Below are 22206 nucleotides of genomic sequence, written 5' to 3' on the forward strand. Positions count from 1 at the left end.
GTCATTATTCAATCAGTGTTTCCTTTTTATTATTTTCACTATCATTTCAAGGTTATTTAAGTTATTCTCAATTCCAAATATTATACCAGAATCCAATCATGACAATAGACCAAAACAAATACCACCACTCCCAACAACAAAAACCCCAAAAGAAAATGACATTTCTTAGACATTCTCTCAATAGAGGATTTATTCATTGCTTATAATCTGCACAAATTACAGATCCCATTTTAAAAAACAGGGAATGACTTAATACGTTTTAAAGGACTTTGCTTTGTTGATCTATTTTTATTTATTTAAAAATTTTTGTAATGTTTATTCATTTTTGAGAGAGAGACACAGCATGAGCATGGGAGGGGCAGAGAGAGAGACACACACACACAGAATCCAAAATAGGCTCCAGGCCCTGAGCCGTCAGTACAGAGCCCAACGTGGGACTCGAACTCACAAACTGTGAGACCATGACCTGAGCCAAAGTCGAATGCTTAACCAACTGAACCACCCAGGTATACCTTGTTGATCTATTTTTAAAGCAATTATCTGTAACTCCTCCAAAGGGCAAAAAAATTTGTTAATATATTAACTGTTTTCTTTACTTCCTTCTCAGCTAAGAAAATCTGTTCTGGTGTTGGGAAAGGACAGGCAAGAACAATCTATCACCTCCCTATGTAGTTTTTCCAGAGTTCCCAGGTAAAATGCTTATTCCTGCTTTATGTGCCTGTTGTACACCAACAGACTTCTATCACAATATTCATTCAATTACATGCCAGTCTTGTTGATCAAGCAGCAGCCTCCCAGAGGGCAGAGGTCTTTTCTTGCTCATCTTAGTCTCTCTTTAGTGTGCACTGGGTCTTGTATATACTGGGGACTCAATAAATGTTGAATGAATGAATGAACAAACAACAATTATTAATCAATAGGGTTTTTTGAATGTTTACTTTTGAAAAATCATTTTAAAAGTAAATGTTTATTTCAAAAGCTGTTTAAATAAAGCACTCTCCCTAGATTATGTCCAGCATATAATCACAATAAATATTTCTTGAATGAATACCAAATACGTAGATATCACAAGTAATTTCAATTTGTTATGGCCTTGCACTCTAGGAGCCTTGTAACTCTGGAAGTAAGGGAAGCCGTATAAGCAATGGTACATTATTCTCAGTTATAAACTGTTTAAAACTTTTTTAAAGTTTATTTTTTATTTTGAGAGAGAGCTAGCGAGCACAAACATGAGCAGGGGAAGGGCAGAGAGAGAGGGAGAGAATTCCAAGCAGGGTCTGCACTGTCAGTGCAGAGCCCAATGCGGGGCTAGAACCCACCAACTGTGATATCATGACCTGAGCCGAAACAAAGAGTCAGATGCTTAACAGACTGAGTCCCCTAAATTGTTTAAAACTTTTAAAAGATATTCAAACAAAGGTGAAATACAGAATTTACTTTAAAAAAATTTTTTTTTTATTTGAGAGAGAAAGCGTGTGTGAGTGAGTTGGGGACAGGGGCAAAGGGAGAGAGAAAGAGAATACCAAGCAGGTTGCACGCCCAGTGCAGAGCCCAATGTAAGAGCTCAATCCCACCAGCCTGGGAACATGACCTGAGCCAAAATGAAGAGTTGGATGCTCAACTGACTGAGCCACCTGGGCTTCTCAAAATTTACATTCTTTTTAAAGAAGAAATGCTTCTTCAAATACATTTTTGCTTGTGGGATATCACTTGGGGCTTTATCTTCAGAATCATTGAGGGAAATGTTATCCCTCCATTGTTTTTTTTTTACCCCTCTGTTTTTTCAGGGGCATCTGGCAGTTAAAGTCAGAGAAGTAGTAGGTACAGTTTTTGATTTGCATCTTACATCTTTGTGTAAGAAGATATGAATAAGAAGAAAACACACCAGTCTTTAACAACTGTAGAGGTTTTGACCTTTTATAGAACATTTTCCTATTATTTTTTTCCAGGCTTCACCACTTCTTGACCAGAACACACAGCAGGGATTATCATCCCAATTTAACAGGTTAGGAAACTGAGATTACTAAATCTCTGCTAAGGTCCTCCTAGAATCAGGGATGAGAAGACTGCTCATTTCAGTTAAAGAAAAATTATTTATTGACACTTGTTAAAACGGTGAGGAAGACTATTACTAAAGAGGGTCAAAATTACTGCAATAGGAGAACAAAATTGTGCTGAAATTTGAATAAAAACAGCTGGGAATACACAGCCAACAAACAAGAAGAGTGACTGGGTCAGTGGATGGAAAATTACCATGGAGAAACAGTAAAGCAGGCCAAAAGTGGAGGATAAGGAATTTGATCACGTATCAAAGGCATCAGACATCAAGAGGGGGATGACTTAGCAGGATTCATACTAATACTGAGCTCAGCCAGGCCAGACTTGAAGGCCTAGGTGGAATCCTAGACAAGTAGAAGGTTCAGAGGAGCCTAAGAAACGCTAGGACGTCTTTTGTCACTGCCTATCTTGGACCTCTTTATTATCCAATCCCTATGGATGAGGATGGCTGGCAAGGAGCCGACGCTCTAGGATCGAAGGTCTGGAGTCTAGGTCTCCCTCCCAGGCAGGAGTAACCTGCTGCCAGAGCTAAGGAGACCACGTCCCGCGACCACCGGACCCACGTGGGTCGGAGCAACGCCCCTTGCCTCAGACCCGAGGCGCCCCCAGAGTCGGCCCAACAGGCAGTGCAACCCACTTCAGGGGCGGGCCCTGCAGGTCGGGCGGGGCGGGGCCGGCACCCTTTATTTGCTGGTGCTCTTGGGCGGGGTTCCAGGCCCCGCCCCACCGCCCGTTACTGGCCGCATAGTCTCCATCTCCCTCCCCTCAGCCAGCGAAGGCCAGCGCTGGTCGGTCCCGCTCTACCCAGCGGGAGGGGCCGAGCCCGCGTTCCTCCTCCCTACGGGTTTCACCCTTAAAGCACGAGTCTCGACGCTCCGCCTGTTGGAAAGGGTGCCGGGATCCGGACAGCAATCTGCCAGGGCAGGCCAGGGCCTACCGAAGAGGGCCTGAGACCAGGGAGCAGCCCCAGCTGGCACGCGAGCGTCTCGGCGGGTGAGAGCTGCGAGGGCAGGGGTCCCGGGCGCCATTGCTGGCCGCCAGAGCGCCGCCCGGACCTATTCCGCCCTCAGCTGCTCTACCCGCGCCGGGAGGAGCCGTAGCTCGGGGTCGTCGCCACCCACTGGCCCCGTGTCGTAAATCGTGTGCCTCATCTACCGCGCGCTGCGGGCCGTTGGGACCGAGACCATGTTTGACAAGACGCGGCTGCCGTACGTGGCCCTTGATGTGCTCTGCGTATTGTTGGGTACGTACGCGCCGCCGGCCTGAGGGGCGTGTGCGTGCGAGCCCGGGGTGGGGTGCCCCGGTGGGTACGGGCGTGTGTCTTCTGGGAGGGGACTCGCCGAGAATTGCCCACGGGCGTGGGGGCGGGTGTGTGTTTCTGACGCGCGCACCTTTGCGGGGCGAGACTCGGGGGACGGCTTCCGCAGCCCGGGGATCCCGCTTTGCAGCCTGCACCTCGGTCCGTGTGTGGCTCCCACTGTCTTGTCTGTCGCCCGCCGGTGTGCTGAGCCTAGCCTTGCTTGGACGCTGTTCACGTCTCTGCGCTCCGTCCCTTGCTCCTGTCCTCTGTTTCCCGTTCCACTTCCAGCAGAGCCAGGTGGGCTCCTCCCCTCTCTGCTGTAGGGAAGCCCGGTCACTGGCACGTCAGGATCTGTAGAGACACTGGAGGTTTGATTCACTGGGTATTCTCAGTAATAGGCGCCCCGCCTGGTTTATCTTACTTGTGGGAAGCAGTTTAATTTTTCGTCTATAAAAGACTAGAACCTTCCTAATTAGAAGGTGTTACCAGGTTGTAAATTGTCAGGTTGCAAGTAGGTGTGAGGATGTCAAATTTCTGCGTATGGATCTGAAGAAACTGGCTGTTTGGTTGTGTATGCGCGCGTGCTCCAGACCTGCTGTTTCCTTCTCTGTACAGACCTTGCCATGGTGTAGCTTTCCATCTCCTGTGACAGCCCACAAGGAGCACTACACATTCTTTGGCTGCAGCAATTCTGGCGTTGGCTTCCTAATGGAAGAGTTCATTTCTGGGGCTTCAGGTTCCCAATTGCTCCTTGCTTTTGACAAGAAAGAATTGAAGTCATCTGGATAAGGGATAGGCATCTGGATAAAGGATTGGAAGGAATAACTGTCACCTTTTTAATATGTATTGTGTGTAAGGTAATATGTTGAGAACTATTTAGACGTTGTGGGGGAAAACAAACAAACAAACAAAAAAGCAAGAAGACCTGCTCGAGGTTTGGGTAGCCAGAGTCAGGTATCAAAGTAATGGTACTGGCAACACCTCAGTGTTGGAGATCTGTTGACTGTGGCATCCTTGGTGCAGGTGTGCATAATGGCTTTCACCGATAGGAAATATCCCCGATTTGAATCCAGTATTCCACTTTTCCTGCCTCAAACCTGACGATTTAGGCGGCTGCAGTCTTCCTGAATTCTTATAAATTCTGTTTCCTCTTTTTTGAGGTAAAAACCCTGTATTATTTATGAAATATTTTTATTGTTGACCGAGAGCTCTTTTAGAGCTCCACAGTGAATTTTTGGAGTTAAGTTCAGAAAAGAGAAACAGAATTTTGGAACACTATTTTTTATAGAAACAGAAGTAATTCTTTCTCTCTTTCTTTTTTTTTCTTCCCCAACCCCTTTGGAGAACAAATTCTTCAAATGTCAAAACATACTAATAACTACATTAAATATGTTGAAATTTATTTACAATGAAAAATTTACCTTTGGTAAAGACATTAAATTTTATTGCAGTTTTAGATTTTTCTTTTTTTTTTTTCTTTTAATTCCAGTGTAATTAACATACAGTGTTATATTAGTTTCAGGTGTACAATATAGTGATTGAACAATTCCATATATTTCTCCGTGCTCATCATGATAAATGTACTCTTAATCCCTTTCACTTGTTTCACTGATCTCACTACCTACCTCTCCTCTGGTAAGATGTTAAATTTTAAAATGTGCTAAAGCACAGTGTCACTAGGGCATTGTTAAATGTCACATATATTTTAGTGAAGGGAGAGGAAAATGTTTGGTCACAAGTAGTTTTGATAATTCTAATATATTGGATATTACCTGCCATTGCCACAAATTGTGTACTCTCAGAATTATATATCTATTTCCTCTTCTCCCTTGTGAGAGTTAATAATTTGTAAAACAAATGTCCTGTTTTTTTCTGTGGGCCAAGCACTGTACTAGGATAAGTGAAACCTCATACTACTTTAAGTTAACCAAAGTTAATATTAATATACACAGTCATATGGTAGATCTGTGTTTTGTTTCTGTGTTTTAAAATTCATCTAAAATGGAGAACCCATTTGTAGTACAGTTTTATAAATTATAAGTTCTTCTGGTCTGTGTTTTCAACATGATGCAAAGATCACATAATTTTACTGTAGAGGTAATAAGAACAGTTTTATTGCTATAATTTTATTGACCTGACATTTTCAGGATTTATGATGGCTTTCAAAAAGATGAAATTGTGTTTTTGATTTTAAGTGTTTTTAATGGTTTTGGGAAAAACTTGCTTTGGGGGCTTAGGGATTAAGTATGTTTTAGAAAAAGATACCTGGTCTATTGAAACATGTTTTATCTGTTATTGTATTGCTCAAGTTTCTTTTAAAGTAATTCAGAAGATTTTCGTGATGAGCCCAAAATTCCCTTTCCCTAAACAGAAAATGAAGTACTAATTTATTTTAATTTGGTAGATAAGATGACGTTAAGTTTAACAATGTCAACTCTCCATTACAAACAGCAATGAAGGTGCTGGGATACAAAAGTTTTTCCTACTGGGTTTTGGAAGGCAATACATTTTTATAGCAAATTCACCTCTTGGAGTCTAAAGGTTATTTTAAATTTGGCTTTTATTCACTTTACTGACAGCAGGAGATTGACAGACTAAAATTATGGTAGCTTGAAGAGGGTTATCAATTTGGAATTAACTTTATTCTTTTTCTGTGGAGTATATACAGTTAAGAGTTGCCTATACCAACAAAAAGATGATTAAACACTTCTTAAATACAGGGTTATATGAAAGTGACTCATAATTATAATGTGAATATGTTCCAGGTTCTGTTAATGACCACCCCAACATCATACAGTATATCCATTTTAATTTGATGATGTAACATGATTGTGTCACATGACTACTTTATAATTTTATGGAGTGTGATGTCTGTTGAAGTGATCATTAAACATGTGCTGTGTGTGTTTCTACCTCTCAGTCATGTTTATCATGTAAAACATGAATTCCTCCATCTCATAAACCAAATGATGAGTTTCTTCGGTGGATCTGGTGAGTTCTTAGAAAAAGTCAGAATTTTGAGATATAATGTGTATTTGAAATGGAGCATAGTCTTGCCATTTTTCTCTAGATCTTTTGATGATGAGTTCTGTCATTGTAGAAAAGACTGGCTGTAAGTATCTAAGCACACAAGAAAAGCTGCTGGATAGGAAATGATAGCAGGCTGGTATGAAGGGAACTATGTTTTTGCTCATTGTGTTAAATGATGTCCTGAATAAAACTTGCTAGTGTTTAATTTCTGAGAGTCATTCCACATTTTATCCCCTGTGGCATAAGGCTGCCAGTTATGGACGCTGAGTCCACTGATGGATTCTGTGCACATAGGTTGAAGGCTGATTCTGTCAGGTGCATGTTAGGTGCTAGCGATTCAAAGTTGATTAAGACAATCCTTGCCCTAAAGGAGTTCAGGGTCTAATGAAGGACAAATAAATGGCTTATAGTACATCCTAATAAGTGTAATAATTGTGGTATGGAATAGGTGCCCTTTGAGTACAGAGAAGGGACTTGTCTTAGATCTGATCCATTGCAAATAAATGGTTTGTCTGTTTATCCTTAGGGATGCAGAAGGGACAAAAATTACCTAGAATTACTTTTAGAATCTTTTTTTTCTTGCCCACCTTGATGTAGGGCAGTAGAAACCCAAGTAGGTACCCTACATTTATGACTTTTTTGTAGACGGTTCCATGGTGTCTAAAAGATTTAGGAGGAACTGGCAAAAACTTTTTGTATACTTGTATTTTGCTGTGTGGCAGTCATTTAGAATACCTTTTTGTGCTCCACATTCTCCTTTTGCCCCTCCAGATCTGTTCCCCACCTTTATCTGTGCTCTGGGAAGCAGATTCTATGAGTTATATCAACTGACCTCTTGGTTTCTGGTTTCTGGTTTGCCTTGGTTGGTGGTGTGTCAGTAGGAGGCCTGGAAGAGCCAGTTCCTTCCTGCTGGATTTGTGTTGCTAAAGCCGTTCTGTGTTTTGTGAGTAGGTCACAGCTTCTATTAAATGGCCCTCTTCTGCCAGCCAGCCACAGTTACAGATCTTTCTGGGTTCTGGTAACCCCTTACTTGCCCCTTTAGGCCTAGTGATGATAATGGCTTCCTGATGTTGCTGGCATGGGAGTTTTCCACCATCCCTTGCTGCTTTTCTTAAATCCTGCCTCTGCTTTTGAAGATGGTTCCTTCATTAAATTCTGTTGAATACCTTCTTTGAATGTGCTTTTATTTTGTTTGTTTGTTTGTTTGTTTTGGTTGGGCCCTACTGATAACATTCATCCATGTCCAAAACAGATCTGAAGTAGCTTCCCTTTCTTCACTAACATCAGTTACAGCTGCCCATTATAGCAGGTGCAGACAGGAGCTCATGGGCTCCAGTGTTGGCTTTCTTGGAAGAAAGGTTGGTCATAGTTTCCTTACCATGCTCCAAATGTGGTATCATCATTATGTCAAATCGTAGTCAATAGATTAAGAATAAAATCTGGCAGCAAAAAACTGGCAGCCGATGATAGTAGGCGGTTGTGGAATCCCTGTTACTTATTCTTCCCTGGTAATTATCTCAATACTGATGTCATATGTCATTGCTGTAATACTGACATCTGCACCTTAAGTATTACCTCTGAAGAGTGATTCCCTTTCCTTTCCCTCATTCTGAACCCCTTTCTCAAGGGGAAAAAAAATTAAATATTTAGTGAAAGATTTTCACTTGCTAAATAGTCTGCAGCATATTGTGCCTTCCCTTTTCTCCTGACATTCATTCATTCATTCATTCATTCTTGAACATGTGTTTGCTTAGATGCCTGGCATCGTGTTGGATGCTGAAGATAAAAATAAATAAGTAGGACAAAATGCTTACCTGATCACTAGCCATTTCAACCTCATTTAACTTGTATTTATTTTTACAATGTTTTTTTAAATTTATTTTTATTTTTTTAAATGTTTATTTTTGAGAGAAAGAGAGACAGCACAGGCGGGGGTGTGGGCAGAGAGAGAGAGGAGACACAGAATCTGAAGCAGGCTCCAGGCTCTGAGCTGTTTGCACAGAGCCCATTGCAGAGCTCGAACTCATGAACTTTGAGGTCATGACCTAGATGAAGTCACATGCTTAGCCAGTGGAGCCCTGGGAGCACCTATTTATTTATTTTAGAGAAGAGAGTGTGCACCTGTGTAAGTGAATGCAGGGGGTGGGACATAGAGAGAGAGGGAGAGAGGGAATTCCAAGCCAACTTGGTGATGTCAGCACAGAGCCCTATGTAGGGCTCAAACCCACAAATTGTGAGTTCATGACCAGAGCTAAAATGAAGAGACACACCCTTAACCAATTGAGCCACCCAGAACTTCCTTTAACTTTTATTAAGCAAACCTCTTTTGCTTCTGATGAAAGGTAACTGGGTTTGTGTTTTTTTCATATAACTTTTCTATTCCCAGCTACAGAGAGAGGGATGGAATCTCAAAAAATGATCAAAAATTCGTTAAACTGGCATATTCTTTTGTTAGACTGGAATCCTGCCGCAAGAGTTTTTCTACCTTTAAAAGGCCAGTTTTGAACAAAAGCAGAGACCTGGAAGAAATTGCTACTGTTTGACTCCAGTTGGTTTTATACAGTTGAATTTTAACTTTAATTTACCTTGCTTGGAATAAAGTATGGAAATGTTCAGAGAATGTTCTTCTCTATAGATTTTATGAAATGTAAATTCTTCATTTATATTCTCTTTGAATTACATCCCTTTGGAAACTCAGGGGCGTGCTATGGATCTTGATTACTCTTTTTTTGTTTAGTCATTTTTGGCTGAGCTCTACCAAAGTTTCCTATGTATGCTCAGCTTGGGGGATTTTTTTTTTTTTTATTGGATAAGAAATTGAAGTTTAAGTTGTTATTGTTTACCCTAGTAAAAAAGAGAATTTGGAAGAAAGTCACTAAACTCCCAGATTTTAAGTGAACCAGTTAAAATATAGCTTCAATTTTATGGAAAGGAATTTGGAATGTTAATTGTCTGCTTCCTCCTAATTTAGGTGGCTTAATTCAGCATTTGGGATGGAAATACAGTCTCTGTAATAAGCTAGTTAAGGATTACATAGACACTGTCTTGTCTGATTTTCATTTTAAAAAGCATTCACCATTCAGATATTATGAACAGTGGATACAAGTAGCTTTCTCTTCTCTTCCTCCTCCTTCTTCCCTTCAGCCTTCTTGCTGTCTAGGTTTAAAGCCTAGATGGCTTATAATTTTTTGTTTGTTTTGTTTTTTAATTAAAACTAGTCTAACATTGGAAATGTCTTGTTTTTTATAAACAATTAATTTTCCTTTAAAATATTAGAGAGGCAGCATAGTCTAACGATGATCTCTGGATCCAAATTGCTTAGGTTTACATTTCACTTCCTCCATTTACTAACTGTGTGACCTTGGGCAGTTTTCTTCTTTGTGCCTCTCTTTGCTAATAAAAGTACCTACCTTATATGGTTGTTGTGAAGCTTGAGTGAGTTGTATGTAAAGAGCTTAGAGCAGTGTCTTGCACTTAATGTGCATGATACATTTGTGAAATAAAATCAATCTTCTGTAATCCTACTAACTGTAACATAATTATTTTCATAGCAGTAACATCGGCTAGTTTTGTATTAGGGGCAAAAACACTCTCAAACTTTGAAACATTTCTGATGCATACTCATTGAATGTCTTTGAACCTTACAGAGCATATTGAAATAGTAGTGTTGTATCAGTCATGTGTAAAAGCCACATATATGATCTCCAAGTAGTGGTAATCCCAGCAGTGGTGGAAATTAATCTGTATAGGTCTGTGGTAGAGAGTAATTAAACAAATAAAAAAACTTTATACCATGCTAAGTCCTGAATTTCACCTTAATCAAGAAAATGGAGTTATCTGTACTCTGAGTCACCTTCACTACTTTTATTGCCCAGGCCATGGAAATGGTCATTCCCTATAAAAAGTGAACTTCATATTTTCAAAATTTGTGAATGGCCTTCATTGTACATCCTCATTTGTGCAAATTCTATTATTTGAATTCTTCTCTGCAGTTAAATGGACAACAAACAATTGTTGTGTAATACCTCTCCATACTCTCCTCTCCATCTTGTTAATTTTTTTCATTTATTATACTCTTTAAAAAAAAATTTTTAATTCAGGAGTAGAATTTAGTGATTTATCGCTTAAATACAATACCCACTGCTCATCACAAGTGCCCTCCTTAATGCCTATCATCCATTTAGCCCATCCTCCCATCCACCTTTCCTCTAGCAACCCACAGTTTCTTCTGTCTAGTTAAGAGTCTCTTTTGTTTTGCCTTACTCTTTGTTTTTATCTTATTTTATTTTTCCTTCCCTTATGTTCAACTGTTTTGTTTCTTAAATTCTACATATGAGTGAGATCATACGGTATTTGTCTTTCTCTGACTTTTCTGCTTAGCATAATACACTCTAGTTCCATCCACATGGTTGCAAATGGCAAGGTTTTATTCTTTTTGATGGTTGAGTAATATTCCATTGTATATACATCCACATTTTTATCCATTCATCAGTCGATGGACATTTGGGCTCTTTCCATTACTCTTGCTTTTTTCAGTCAGGTGTTTCTTTTGATGTATATTAATGTGAAATTTGTGTGTGTGTATGTGTGTGTGTGTGTGTATAGATGTGTGTGAGAACAGTATTAAGTTTTTTAAATATTTGACTTTGCATTATCTTCATTAAGCACCTATAATGTGCTTAATACAATGTTAGTAGCTATAAATATTACTGTAAAAAAGATAACATTTCTAAACTAATATTTAAGACAATTACAGATGTTTGTAAATGGCATGAAAGAGTTCACACAAGGTAGAAGAGTGTCAGATGGTGGAGGGTGGCAATCTCAAAGAAGGCTTCTCTGAGGAGGTGATACTTGAATTAAGATTTAAGGATGAAAATAAGGAGGGTATGGAGGAACTTGAAGAAGATGATTCCAGATGATTCCAGGCACAGGGAAGAGCAAGTGTTGAGGGCCAAATGGTGAAGAGCATTTTGTAACAGGAAAGAGGCCAGTGTGACTGGAATATAGTATGCATCCATGGTATTCTTTCATTTCTTTTTTAAATTTTTGTATTAAAAAAATTTTTTTTTGTTTATTTTTAAGAGAGACAGAAACAGAATGCGAGTGGGTTAAGGGCAGAGAGAGAGGGAGACACAGAAGCAGAAGCAGGTTCCAGGCTCTGAGCTGTCAGCAGAGTCTGATGCAGGGCTCGAACCCACGGACCATGAGATCATGACCTGAGCTGAAGTCGGACACTTAACTGACTGAGCCACCCAGGTGCTCCAATTTCTTTTTTCTCTTCTCTTCTCTTCTCTTCTCTTCTCTTCTCTTCTCTTCTCTTCTCTTCTCTTCTCTTTCTTTTGGAGAAAGGGAGAGAGAACATGAGTGGGGGAGGAGCAGAGGGAGAGAGAATGAGGGAATCTTAAGCAGGCTCCATACCCACTGCAGAGCCTCACTTGGAACTTGATCCCAGGACCATGAGATCATGACCAGAGCCAAAATCAAGAATCTGGTGCTTAACTGACTGAGCCACCCAGACCCCTCTCCATGGTATTCTTAATAGTGAATTTTGTAACCAACTTCTAAATGTCAAAGTGGATAATAATAATAACTGACATTTGTTTAGTGATTACTAGGCCCTGTGTGGCCTGTAAGGTCTCTTAACAACTTGCTCAGGGAGGGTAGTTTGGTCATCTCTATTCTGTAGGTGATAGAACTGAGGCCTAGAATATTTGGGAAACTCTCCCAATGGAACCCAGCCAAGAAGTGATATAATTGGGAATTGGGAAATGGATTTTTAAGGATTATAACTTTTGAATGCAAATTGGTCAATATTTAAGAAAGGTACTAATAAATGGAGAAGTTGACAAAGGAGAGGTTTAGGAGATTAGTTGATTGTAAAAACAATGATTATTTTTAGGTAGCCTAACTGTTTTATGACTATCTTAATTCTATATGATGTGACTGCAGAATCCATTTCTACTTAACGATATTTTGAGCATGTGCCTGCTATACCCAAAGGAGGCACTTTAATTTTTCATAACTCAAATTCCTAATTACTACTAAGAGTTTGCCGAGACAGCATATCATCCTTGAATTTGCCCTGTTAAGTAACATACCCACAGACTTTTTTTTCAGGTAGCATTGTTGTTGGCATTTCTATACAGGAAAGGAAGACTTTTGGTCTTCACTATATTTCATGGGAGTCATGTGTGTAGAGTTCAGAGTCACCTTTGGGAACTCATTATAGCAGATATAGTTAGAATCTCATGGTTTAGTTCTCATTTGTCACTGTTTGGAAATGTTTCCTGAGTCTTTTTCAGGGTGGGGTGCCCAGGAAAATGACATATAGGAAATGTGTCCTAGATGAGCTCTTGAGTTAATTGGCAGCTTGTTAAGTGAGGTTCTGCCTTGCCTTTTGGTACATTTACATCAGCAGTAAGAGAGATGGGTTGACTGCCTAGGCGCTTGAGGGGTAAATGAGGAAAAGAGAAGAAAAACATTATTCATTGAATGCCTAAACGAATCTTTTGTAAATTTCTTACATAAGCTCAGGCAATCATCATAAAGCTCTGAGGTTTTAGCCTTACTTTATGTCACAGCATTGGAATACAAAAATGGGCGAAAAAAGTAAACAAAAGCCTTGGTTCTCAAATAGCTCTTGTTTACTGTGGAAGACAGACTCATAAGAAACAGTGACAATACTGTATAGTAAGTTGAATGCCTGATATTTTCTAGCTCTGAGGTTACTAAGAGTAAGACAGGGTCTCTACACTGAAGAGATATGCAAAGGCTTGTAAATGGAGATTGGTTGGTATTTTAATGAAGTCTATCTGTATTTCAAAATGATTTCTTCTTAAATGGTTGCTTTTACTTTCCAGCATAAATAATGTGCACCTTTGGGCACATTACTTTTGTCTAGTTCTAAATTCTGTAAATAATTCCTGTGGAAAGTTCAGGCCCCATTTGTGTTGCTGGATAAAGACACAGGAGGTGGGTGTTCAGAAGGTGTGTGGCACATGGTAGGCATTCAAGTATTTGTTACATGAATGAATAGGCAATACACTTGAGTCAGCTACTCTTCCAGGGTTTGAATTCTAGACCCATCTATTAATAACTGTATGACACTGGGCAGGTCACTTCACCTCTATGAGTTTTGTCATCTAATGAGGAAAAAGATGATGCTAATAGGGCATTTTTCATAGTGCTGTGAAATTAGCTGAGATAATGTATGAGACAATGTATATGAAGTGTTTAGCACAGTGAAGTGTTAAGCATAGTCCTGGCCTGTGCTGCTGTTATCATTATTAAACTAAAAACCACTTTGGTACCAGTGACCCAGTCTGTTATTTAAATTTGATATCATGTGCTGGTGACTCTTGTTTTGGAACATTTAGTGTTCTAGTTTCAGTTAAAATTTTTTTTTTCTTAACGATTATTTTTGAAAGACAGAGAGAGACAGAGAATGAGCAGGGGAGGGCCAGAAGGAGAGGGAGACACAGAATCTGAAGTAGGCTCCAGGCTCAGAGCCTGACTTGGGGCTCAAACTCATGAACTGTGAGATCATGACCTGAGCCAAAGTCAGATGCTTAACTGACTGAGCCACCCAGGCGCCCCTAGTTTCAGTTTAAATGAATTAACATTGGAAACTGGTTTGTATTTCAGTTTTTAGTGCCCAGATCACTTTGGGAAATGTTTTTATTACTTCTAACCTATTTCTCTGTGGAATCAGCTCACAAAGATCTTCTGATTTTGCTTCTAGGTGAGCAATATTCCCACAACTCATAGGCAAGGTACCCAAATGAATGTGGCTGGAGAGAGAACAGTGTAATAGAATAGATGTGTGAACTAATAAGAGCATGGTTTGGATAGTCCTAACTCCTCTTAGTACCCATTTCCTGAAACATGAAGGTTTTATTTGTTAAATATAAACTTATCAAGACCCAACTTGAGGTTGAAGGAGCTAAACATAACCAGTTCTCATCATAACTTCTTTTCATCAATAAGATTTTGTATTTTCTTCTTTCCAGAGTTTAAGAAATAGGTATATATATATATATATAGTGATCACACCTGTCTGCAGTGTTCTGAGATAGCCCTAACTTTAGGTAGTAGCCTTCTTCAGAGAGACAGTTTGTTAAATATATTAACAAATGTAATTAAAATTCATACTTTTATGATATTTAACTTAAAAACTATGTTTTTGAGGCACCTGGGTGTCTCAGTTGGTTAAACGTCGGACTCTTGATTTCCTGATCTCATGGTTTGTGAGTTTGAGCCCTGAGTCAGGCTCTGTGCTGATAGCATTGAGCCTGTTTGGGATTCTCTATTTCCTTCTCTCTCTGCCCTTCGCCGATTCACACTCTTTCTCAAAGTAAATAAACTAAAAAAAATGAAAAAATAAAAAAAATAAACTTAAAAAAAAGCTCATGAGTTTTCAGTCAACATGCACAGCTGTCATCAGAAGGACAAAGGTAGTTTTCATACTAATGTGTGAAGAACAGAAAATAGCTGGTTAATTATTAAATCCCCCCTCAAAAATAAGTAAGTAAAATTAAAAAAAACCTGTTTTTAAAAAAAACACAGATTTTCAAATGACATCGTAATTTGATTGGGAAAATATACCTAGCATAGTTAGGCAGTGTAGCAGAAGCAAGTGATGTTTATTGTATTTTACTTTTTTTTTTCAAATGGCATGGATAAGAGAAAGGAATTTTAAATGGACTCCTTTCCAAATATGTATTGTTTCTAACTCAATGGCTCAGTTGGGAAAAGGTTTCTTAAACTGTGATGTTATCAAAACTTGCTAGGCAGGTTATGGGTAATATTCAACTTTATAGCTAGTGTTGGATATCTAAATTAATACTAACTTTATGTCTCACAGTATGAGTGAGAGTTTAAGTGCTGTCATTGAATGTAGTCTAATTATGAACCAAATCTAATTACAAGTAAGTAAATTACCTTTTATGGAGATAGGTTTTTAAGTGGGCCTTCCCCCTTGTTTAGGATTTGATATAGTGGAGGTTTTGTCGTGAGTGGCAATTTGTTTTTGTAACTTTATTTAAATACTTTAGAGTATGATCTAGCAGTGAAGGCAGTTGGTTTGGAAGTCAGATTCTGGTTTTGCTTCTGCTATTCTTTCTGATCACATGGGCAAGATCTCTTGGGCTGCTTCATTTATTTATGTGTAATTTCTAATGAGAATAATGTCTGCCTTGCCTATCTCTCAGGATCACAGTGGTAAGCAAACCGTGCTGATTAAGAAGAGTCAGTTGCTGCAGAATATATTAACAGCATTTGACACCAGTGGACTCAGGGTAGGAAGACAGAGAGCACATAGTATACGAGGGGGTATTTTGAGCAACTGCAGCAGACCTGTAGGAGATCAATTATAAGTCTAGTCTGGTGAAGAATGGGGTGAGTGTTATTGTCAGCAGAAAGTAGGAAAAAGCTGAAAACTGAAGTGTTTAGGAAGTAGTGATAGGCACTGATACAAAATAATGTAGACCACCCCCCCTCGTTTCCTCTTTTGCCACACTTAGGTACACAACTTTATCAGTGACCAGGTGGCTCATGAAATCCTGGAACTAGTTCGTTATTCTTGCCTTAGTCATACTGTGACAAATGGGAACATGTGCTACCTTGAAAAGCCATTGTAAAATATAATTTGGTCAGACTGAAATTTTAATGAAGGGATTTTTATTTTTTAAAAAAGGTGGAGATTAGTGTTCACCTACTATTTAATTAAAAAAGGAAAGAAACTACGATTTTAATGTAGTCTGCTGAATATCAGATTATTGTATCAGTAGTAGTTTGTCTTCAGTAAAGTCTGTCAGATTCTTTTGGCAAAGATCTAACACACCAAGGGAATCTCTTCTAACATTGTAATCGGCCTGTGCTATGCTCTATTCCGTTGACCTGCAGAATAATAAACAGGTGAGAGATGTTCCTTGAAATAGAGTAATTACATTTTCTAAGATTTTCAATTTTTCTCAGTACTAGTCTTGCAGTTCATTAGCTGATTAATGATTGGAATGGTAACACCTGAGTGTTACTGTGTAGCTGTAGCTGGCTGCCTGATGATTACTATGTGGGGCGTTGGGACCCATTGGACCCATTGGACAGGTAAGGAGTTTCATCTACCCTACAGCCATGGAAACTCAACATCAATTAGAAGTATGGCACCAGAATTAAGGTAACATGGCCAAAGTTATGAGAAAATCTTGACAAAATTGAGTACTATTTAAGAGCTTATTTTTTTGTTACCTAATAATTTAAAACATACATTTAAAAGCATTGAATTATTCAATAGCCATTACTGAAATTTTAAACTCAAGAGAGCCTCTTGATATGGCCCTGATGTGGGCTTTCGCTAAATAAATTTATTCTAATAAAAAGGGAGGCAAAAAGAATGAGGAAAAAGAAAAGAAATGAGGTAAATATTGCTGGATGGTCTGTTTTTGTTTGCCTTCAAATGGGAGTTCAGGAGAGGATGAAGCTTCTTCAATAGGAAGAAGGTTGAGAAAATTAATCATGAGGATGTGTGCTTCACAAGGTCTGAGATTGCTTGCTGCCCAGTAAAAAGACTGTGGTGGAGATTCTGATTTTTCATTTGGAAAATATAAGGATCACATAAAATAGATAATATAAAATTAATGAAGTAAAGAGCTGGCCTTTAAGTTGGTCAGTTAATTTAACCTATGTTTAGGATTTACTAAGGGAAAAAATCAGATTGCTGGAAAAATGCTGTGATAGTTACCATATTTCACGTCCTTGGACTTTTCATGATTACGAATGATATACTGGGATAGGGAGACTTTATAAGTTGGTCGAGTATTTTTTAAGTTAAAGTCTTAGTAAAAGTAGAGGAGTTTGAAATTTTGAACTATCAGAAAGAACAAATAATGAAATCTTACAATTCATACAGGTGCTAGCCATAGACATATTTCAGTGTGTCTTACCTTGTAGTTTCAATATAACTTTATTTAAAAAAAAATGTATTTTACCAATATAGGAAATGATTTCCATTTGTTTTTAGTAACATATAAACATTTTTAGAGATTTTTTTTTGATTTATGGGATGCATTTTAAGTTAGGTGTGTGGACACTGGAAACATACAGGTTTGAGTTTGAATTCCACTTCTTTCACCTACAATTAGGGTAAATCACCCATGTTCACAGCTTCAGTTTCTTTATCTGAAAAGGGCTGTGTCTTTATCTGTATATTCTCTTAGGCTTATTTATTCTCCATTACATAGGAGTCATCTATTCCACAAGTATTTGTCCCTCACATATTGTGTGCCACACTCTTAGAGGAGATGTGTATAATCAGACAAATAAATATAAAAATAAACTAATAAGTGCTATAAAGGAGAGAGTTGGGTACTGTGAAGGTTTATAAAAAGTTTTGAATAGGGGCGCCTGGGTGGCTTGGTCGGTTGGGCGTCTGACTTCGGCTCAGGTCACGATCTCACGGTCCGTGAGTTCGAGCCCCGCGTCGGGCTCTGTGCTGACAGCTCAGAGCCTGGAGCCTGCTTCCGATTCTGTGTCTCCCTCTCTCTGCTCCTCCCCAGTTCATGCTCTGTCTCTGTCTCAAAAATAAATAAACGTTAAAAAAAAAAAAAAAAAAAGTTTTGAATAGAAGCATGGGGTAGCTTTTTAAAATGATGACTTTGGATATAGGGTAGAATAATAGATTAGGGCTGGAAAAGAATGGATTTAGGGAGATGAGTTAGGAAGCTGTTGAAATAGTCCAAGTGAGGAGCACCTGGGTGGTTCAGTTGGTTGGGCGTCTGGCTTTGGCTCAGGTCATGATCTCACAGTCTGTGAGTTCAAGCCCCGTGTTGGGCTCTGTGCCAACGGCTTGGAGCGTGAAGCCTGCTTTGGATTCTGTGTCTCCCTCTCTCTCTGCCCCTTCCCCACTCACACTCTGTCTCTCTCTCAAAATAAAATTAAAAAATGTTAAAAAAGAAAGAAATAGTCCAAGTGAGATAATGGTAGTAAGACTAATGAGTGGTGCAGATGGAGAAAGGTGGATGGATTTAAGAAATATTTGGGAGGCAAAATGGACAGGTTTTGGTGAAACATAGAATGTGGGGAATCAGAGAGAGGGAGATAACAAGGATAGTTCTGAAAGTTCTGTCTTGTTTAATGGATGGATGTTAATTGCTGCCAGATAATGAGTTGGGGGGCATTAGGAGAGAACATGACCTGATATAGGAAGAGGGGTAGAGAAGAGAGAATGATTTTGGTTTTGAGCACCTTATGTTTAAGATGCTTTTGAGATTTTGAAGAGGAAGTCAAGTCCTTGTTTGCACAAATGGAGTAGTCTGAGGAGTAGTCTGAGTATGGGGAGTCACTGACATTTTCATGGTAATCAAAGTCATAAAAATTGAAATCTCAAGCAGGAGTTATAAAGTGAGGAGAGAAGGTTTCAGACAGAGCTTTAAGAAACACCAGCATTTCAGATTGTTGGGAAGGAAGGAAGAACACAAGATGGAGAGGAAACCCTAATAACTCGGAGAATGTTTCCAGAAAGTCCAGTGAAGAGAGTGCTCCAAGGAGAGAGTGGTAACAATGTCTACATTCTCCTGAAATGTCAAGTAAGATAAAGTCTGTAAAGTGTACAGTGGGTTTAGTTACACAAATGTCATTGATAGCCTTTTCTTATGTAAAGAAAGCAGTTTCCATATTTGAGTGGTCTGAGAAGTGGGTATTTGGTAAAGAAATGGAAATTGTGGGTATTGGTAATTACTTTAAAATGTTGGACTGAGAAAGGAGAGTATAGTAGAGAAGATTCCAAGCACTGGCCCTAGCAATCATTTCGGAGAGTGGGAGGAGATCAGTTAGGGGTATCAGCTGAAACACTAATAGGCTGGGATAATAGGTTCTTGTGGTTACCTATGACATGCTGGATGGGGAAGAATGATCTTGCCAGATACAGGAATACCTTTTTAAGAAAACAACTGAATTCCCAAGTGTGTGTGGTGAGGGGGAGGGTGGGGGGTAGGTGGGTTTTACACCTAATGTGGGGCTTGAACCCAAGACCCTGAGATCAAGAGTCACATGCTCTACTGACTGAGCCAGCCTGGAGCCCCTAGGAATACCATTTTTAGATATATGGTACTGTGTAAGAATAGTTGGACTTCTTAAAGAACCCTCTTTGTTGAGAAGAATGGATTACTTGGTATCCTTGTAGCTGGCAGCACGGAGCCTGATGTGGAGCTTGAACTCTTGAACCATGAGTTCATGATGTCAGCTGAAGTTGGACACTTAACCAACTGAGCCACCCAGGTGTCTCTATTTTTGCGAGAGAAAGAGACCACGTGAGTGGGGGAGGTGCAGAGAGAGAGGGAGAGAGAGAATTCCAAGCATGCTCTGCACTGTCAGCACAGAGCCCAATGCGGAGCTTGAACCCATGCATGAAAACATGAGATCATGACCCAAGCCGAAACCAGTGCCCCAAGCACCGAGTACTTATTAGGCACTCAACAAACTAATGTCTGCGTGTCCTTTTTCTTGCTTCCCAGCTAGCTGCTGTTTATTGTGTAGTTTCAACATTGAATGTTTGCTCTTACTCTTGAAGTAATACTTGGTGGGAGTACCTCCTTCAGTTTATCTTCTGTATAAAATAACTTGAGTGGCACAAACATACATTTTTGGGAAAATGGATATATGATTTGCTACTGCAGTAATCATAACCATTAAAAAAAGAATTTTACCAGTTTTTTTTGACTTGTGTGCATTTAAAAAAAAGTGTGTGTGTGTGTGTCTTAAACAAAGCTTACTAATTTAGATATGCCACTTTGGTGACTTCCTGCCAAAGTAAGAGTTCTTATATTTTTCTTCAGAGACACATCTTAGTATGACTATTTTTAGTTTTTGGATCCTCGCCATTTGCCGTAATTTCAGACTAGACATGATGGATCCACATAAATACTTCTAAGATTTACATTACATGATACATTTTTTAAAGGGGGACATGTGAACTGTTAAAAGCAGGTGAGGTCTCAGGTCTGGATTTTATTTGGTTTATTTAAAATTTTTGATTTATAGTTTTGATTCTTAAATTATTTCTTACTCATCTTTTGAGCATCGAGATGACTAATTTTGTACCAAAATGGTGAAATCAATTTAAGTTGCTAAAGCAGTCTCCTGAAAGGTTTTTAAATCTGCCCCCAATCACCACCATACATAACCTCTTAAGTGGCATTTATGCATTACCTTTCTAGAAGATGACTGTCCTAGAAATTTTAAAAGCATATCACTTTGCCAGCTTTATTCAAGAATCACTATAATAATGAACACACACTTGTTATTGTTTGGAATATAGACCTTATCACTGAGTGGGAGAAGTTGACCAGCTACTAATATAAGAGACTTTGTTGGTTAAGCGAAGTTTGTAGATGGGATTGCTGAGACTGGAAGTCTCATTGTAAATTCAGAGAGAGAAGTAAATTAACCATGTGTTCCCATCTGAACAACAGAGGCGTTGTTTTAAAAGCTTAAATAAAAACCAGATAGAACCCTATAGGTCATAATTTCTTTAAAGACTAAATAAACTCTTCAAAGAGGAACCTCTTCAAAGAGGTAGCTTTCCCTTGATTTACTGTCTTACACTGTTTTGTGAAATTTGTTGGCTATTGACAAGCCTTTGAAGAAAGATAACTAAAACACATGTAGTAAGGGGAACTGGGTGGCTCAGTTGGTTAAGTGTCCAGCTTTGGCTTAGCCCATGATCTCATGGTTCATGGGTTCAAACCCCACATTGGGCTCTGTGTGGACAGTGCAGAGCCTGCTTGGGATTCTGTTTCTCTCCCTCTCCCTCTGTTCCTCCTGCACTTGCACACGTGTGCTTGGGCTCGCTCTCTCAAAATAAATAAACAAAAAAATAAAAATAAAATACAGGTAGTTACTTCATGAAGTCCTCTTGTATATGTGTTGATACATTTTCCAAGTTAAAAATTACTTTTTCATTAGAGGCAGTAGGCAGAGGAGAAAGATCAGGGAATAAGCATTTATTGTCTTAATGTGCCAGGTGCTATGTTAGGCACATTACTAGGCTCTTAGTTCACAACTGTTCTGGGAGGTATATAAATAGTATTTATTTGCATTCACCATGTGAGAAAATTGAGCTCAGATAGGTAAGTAATTTGCCCATGTTCATTTAAATTTAATAACTGGGAGAATGCCAAAAGTAAACCCAGCTCGGTGGAAAAGTCCCAGTTCTATGCAGGACCTCACCTTGCCACACCAAAGATTTCATGAGTAGTTATATAGAAGCTAGAGTGGCGACTAGATGTTAGCTAGGTGGAAGGGGTGGGGTCATCATGTACAGTGTGGCAAGAGGTTTGGAACAGGTGAGGGGAATAGAGAAACAGGGTATGAGGCTTAAGTCAACATTTAGACTTAAACAAAATTTATATATAGCAAAATTCACTCTTTAAGGATACAGTTCTTTGAATTGAGACAATTTAGACGTCAGAGTTATGTAACCACCACACAAGATACAGAACTGATTTATTACCCTAAATTTCTTCTTGCTGCTCTTTTGTAGTGAACTCCTCCCACCTCCTACACCTCTGGCAACCACTGATTGGTTCTCCATCCTATAATGTCATATAAATGAAATCATGCAGTATGTATCCTTTTGAGTCTGGCTTCTTCTCATAGCATAATGCATTTCTAATTAGGGAGCCATTAATGATGTAAATGTTACTGTACAGTTTTGCTACAGTTTTTGGCCTTGAACTCTCAAAATGATTATATCATCCCCAATTCCAGTTTCATGTAAACATAATTTTTTTTCAGCTGAGAAATGATTATAGTTACAGCTT

The 22206-nt window shown here is 39.0% G+C and overlaps 1 protein-coding gene across 2 annotated transcripts in view; it reads left to right on the top strand.

The window, feature by feature from the left end:
* Positions 1-2805: 2805 nt before the first annotated feature.
* The window catches only part of PLPP1 (phospholipid phosphatase 1), an 88460-nt gene continuing 69059 nt past the window's right edge, over positions 2806-22206 (top strand). The window contains exon 1 of one of the 2 annotated variants that reach the window (XM_060635778.2): positions 2806-3301. In XM_060635778.2, the coding sequence (XP_060491761.1) occupies positions 3244-3301 (58 nt within the window). In that variant the 5' untranslated portion in view covers positions 2806-3243. The remainder of the gene's footprint in view (positions 3302-22206) is intronic. The other variant, XM_060635779.2, reaches the window with a different exon arrangement.

Source organism: Panthera onca, chromosome A1 (genome assembly GCF_046562875.1).
Source record: "Panthera onca isolate mPanOnc1 chromosome A1, mPanOnc1 haplotype 2, whole genome shotgun sequence".
Taxonomy (NCBI): domain Eukaryota; kingdom Metazoa; phylum Chordata; class Mammalia; order Carnivora; family Felidae; genus Panthera; species Panthera onca.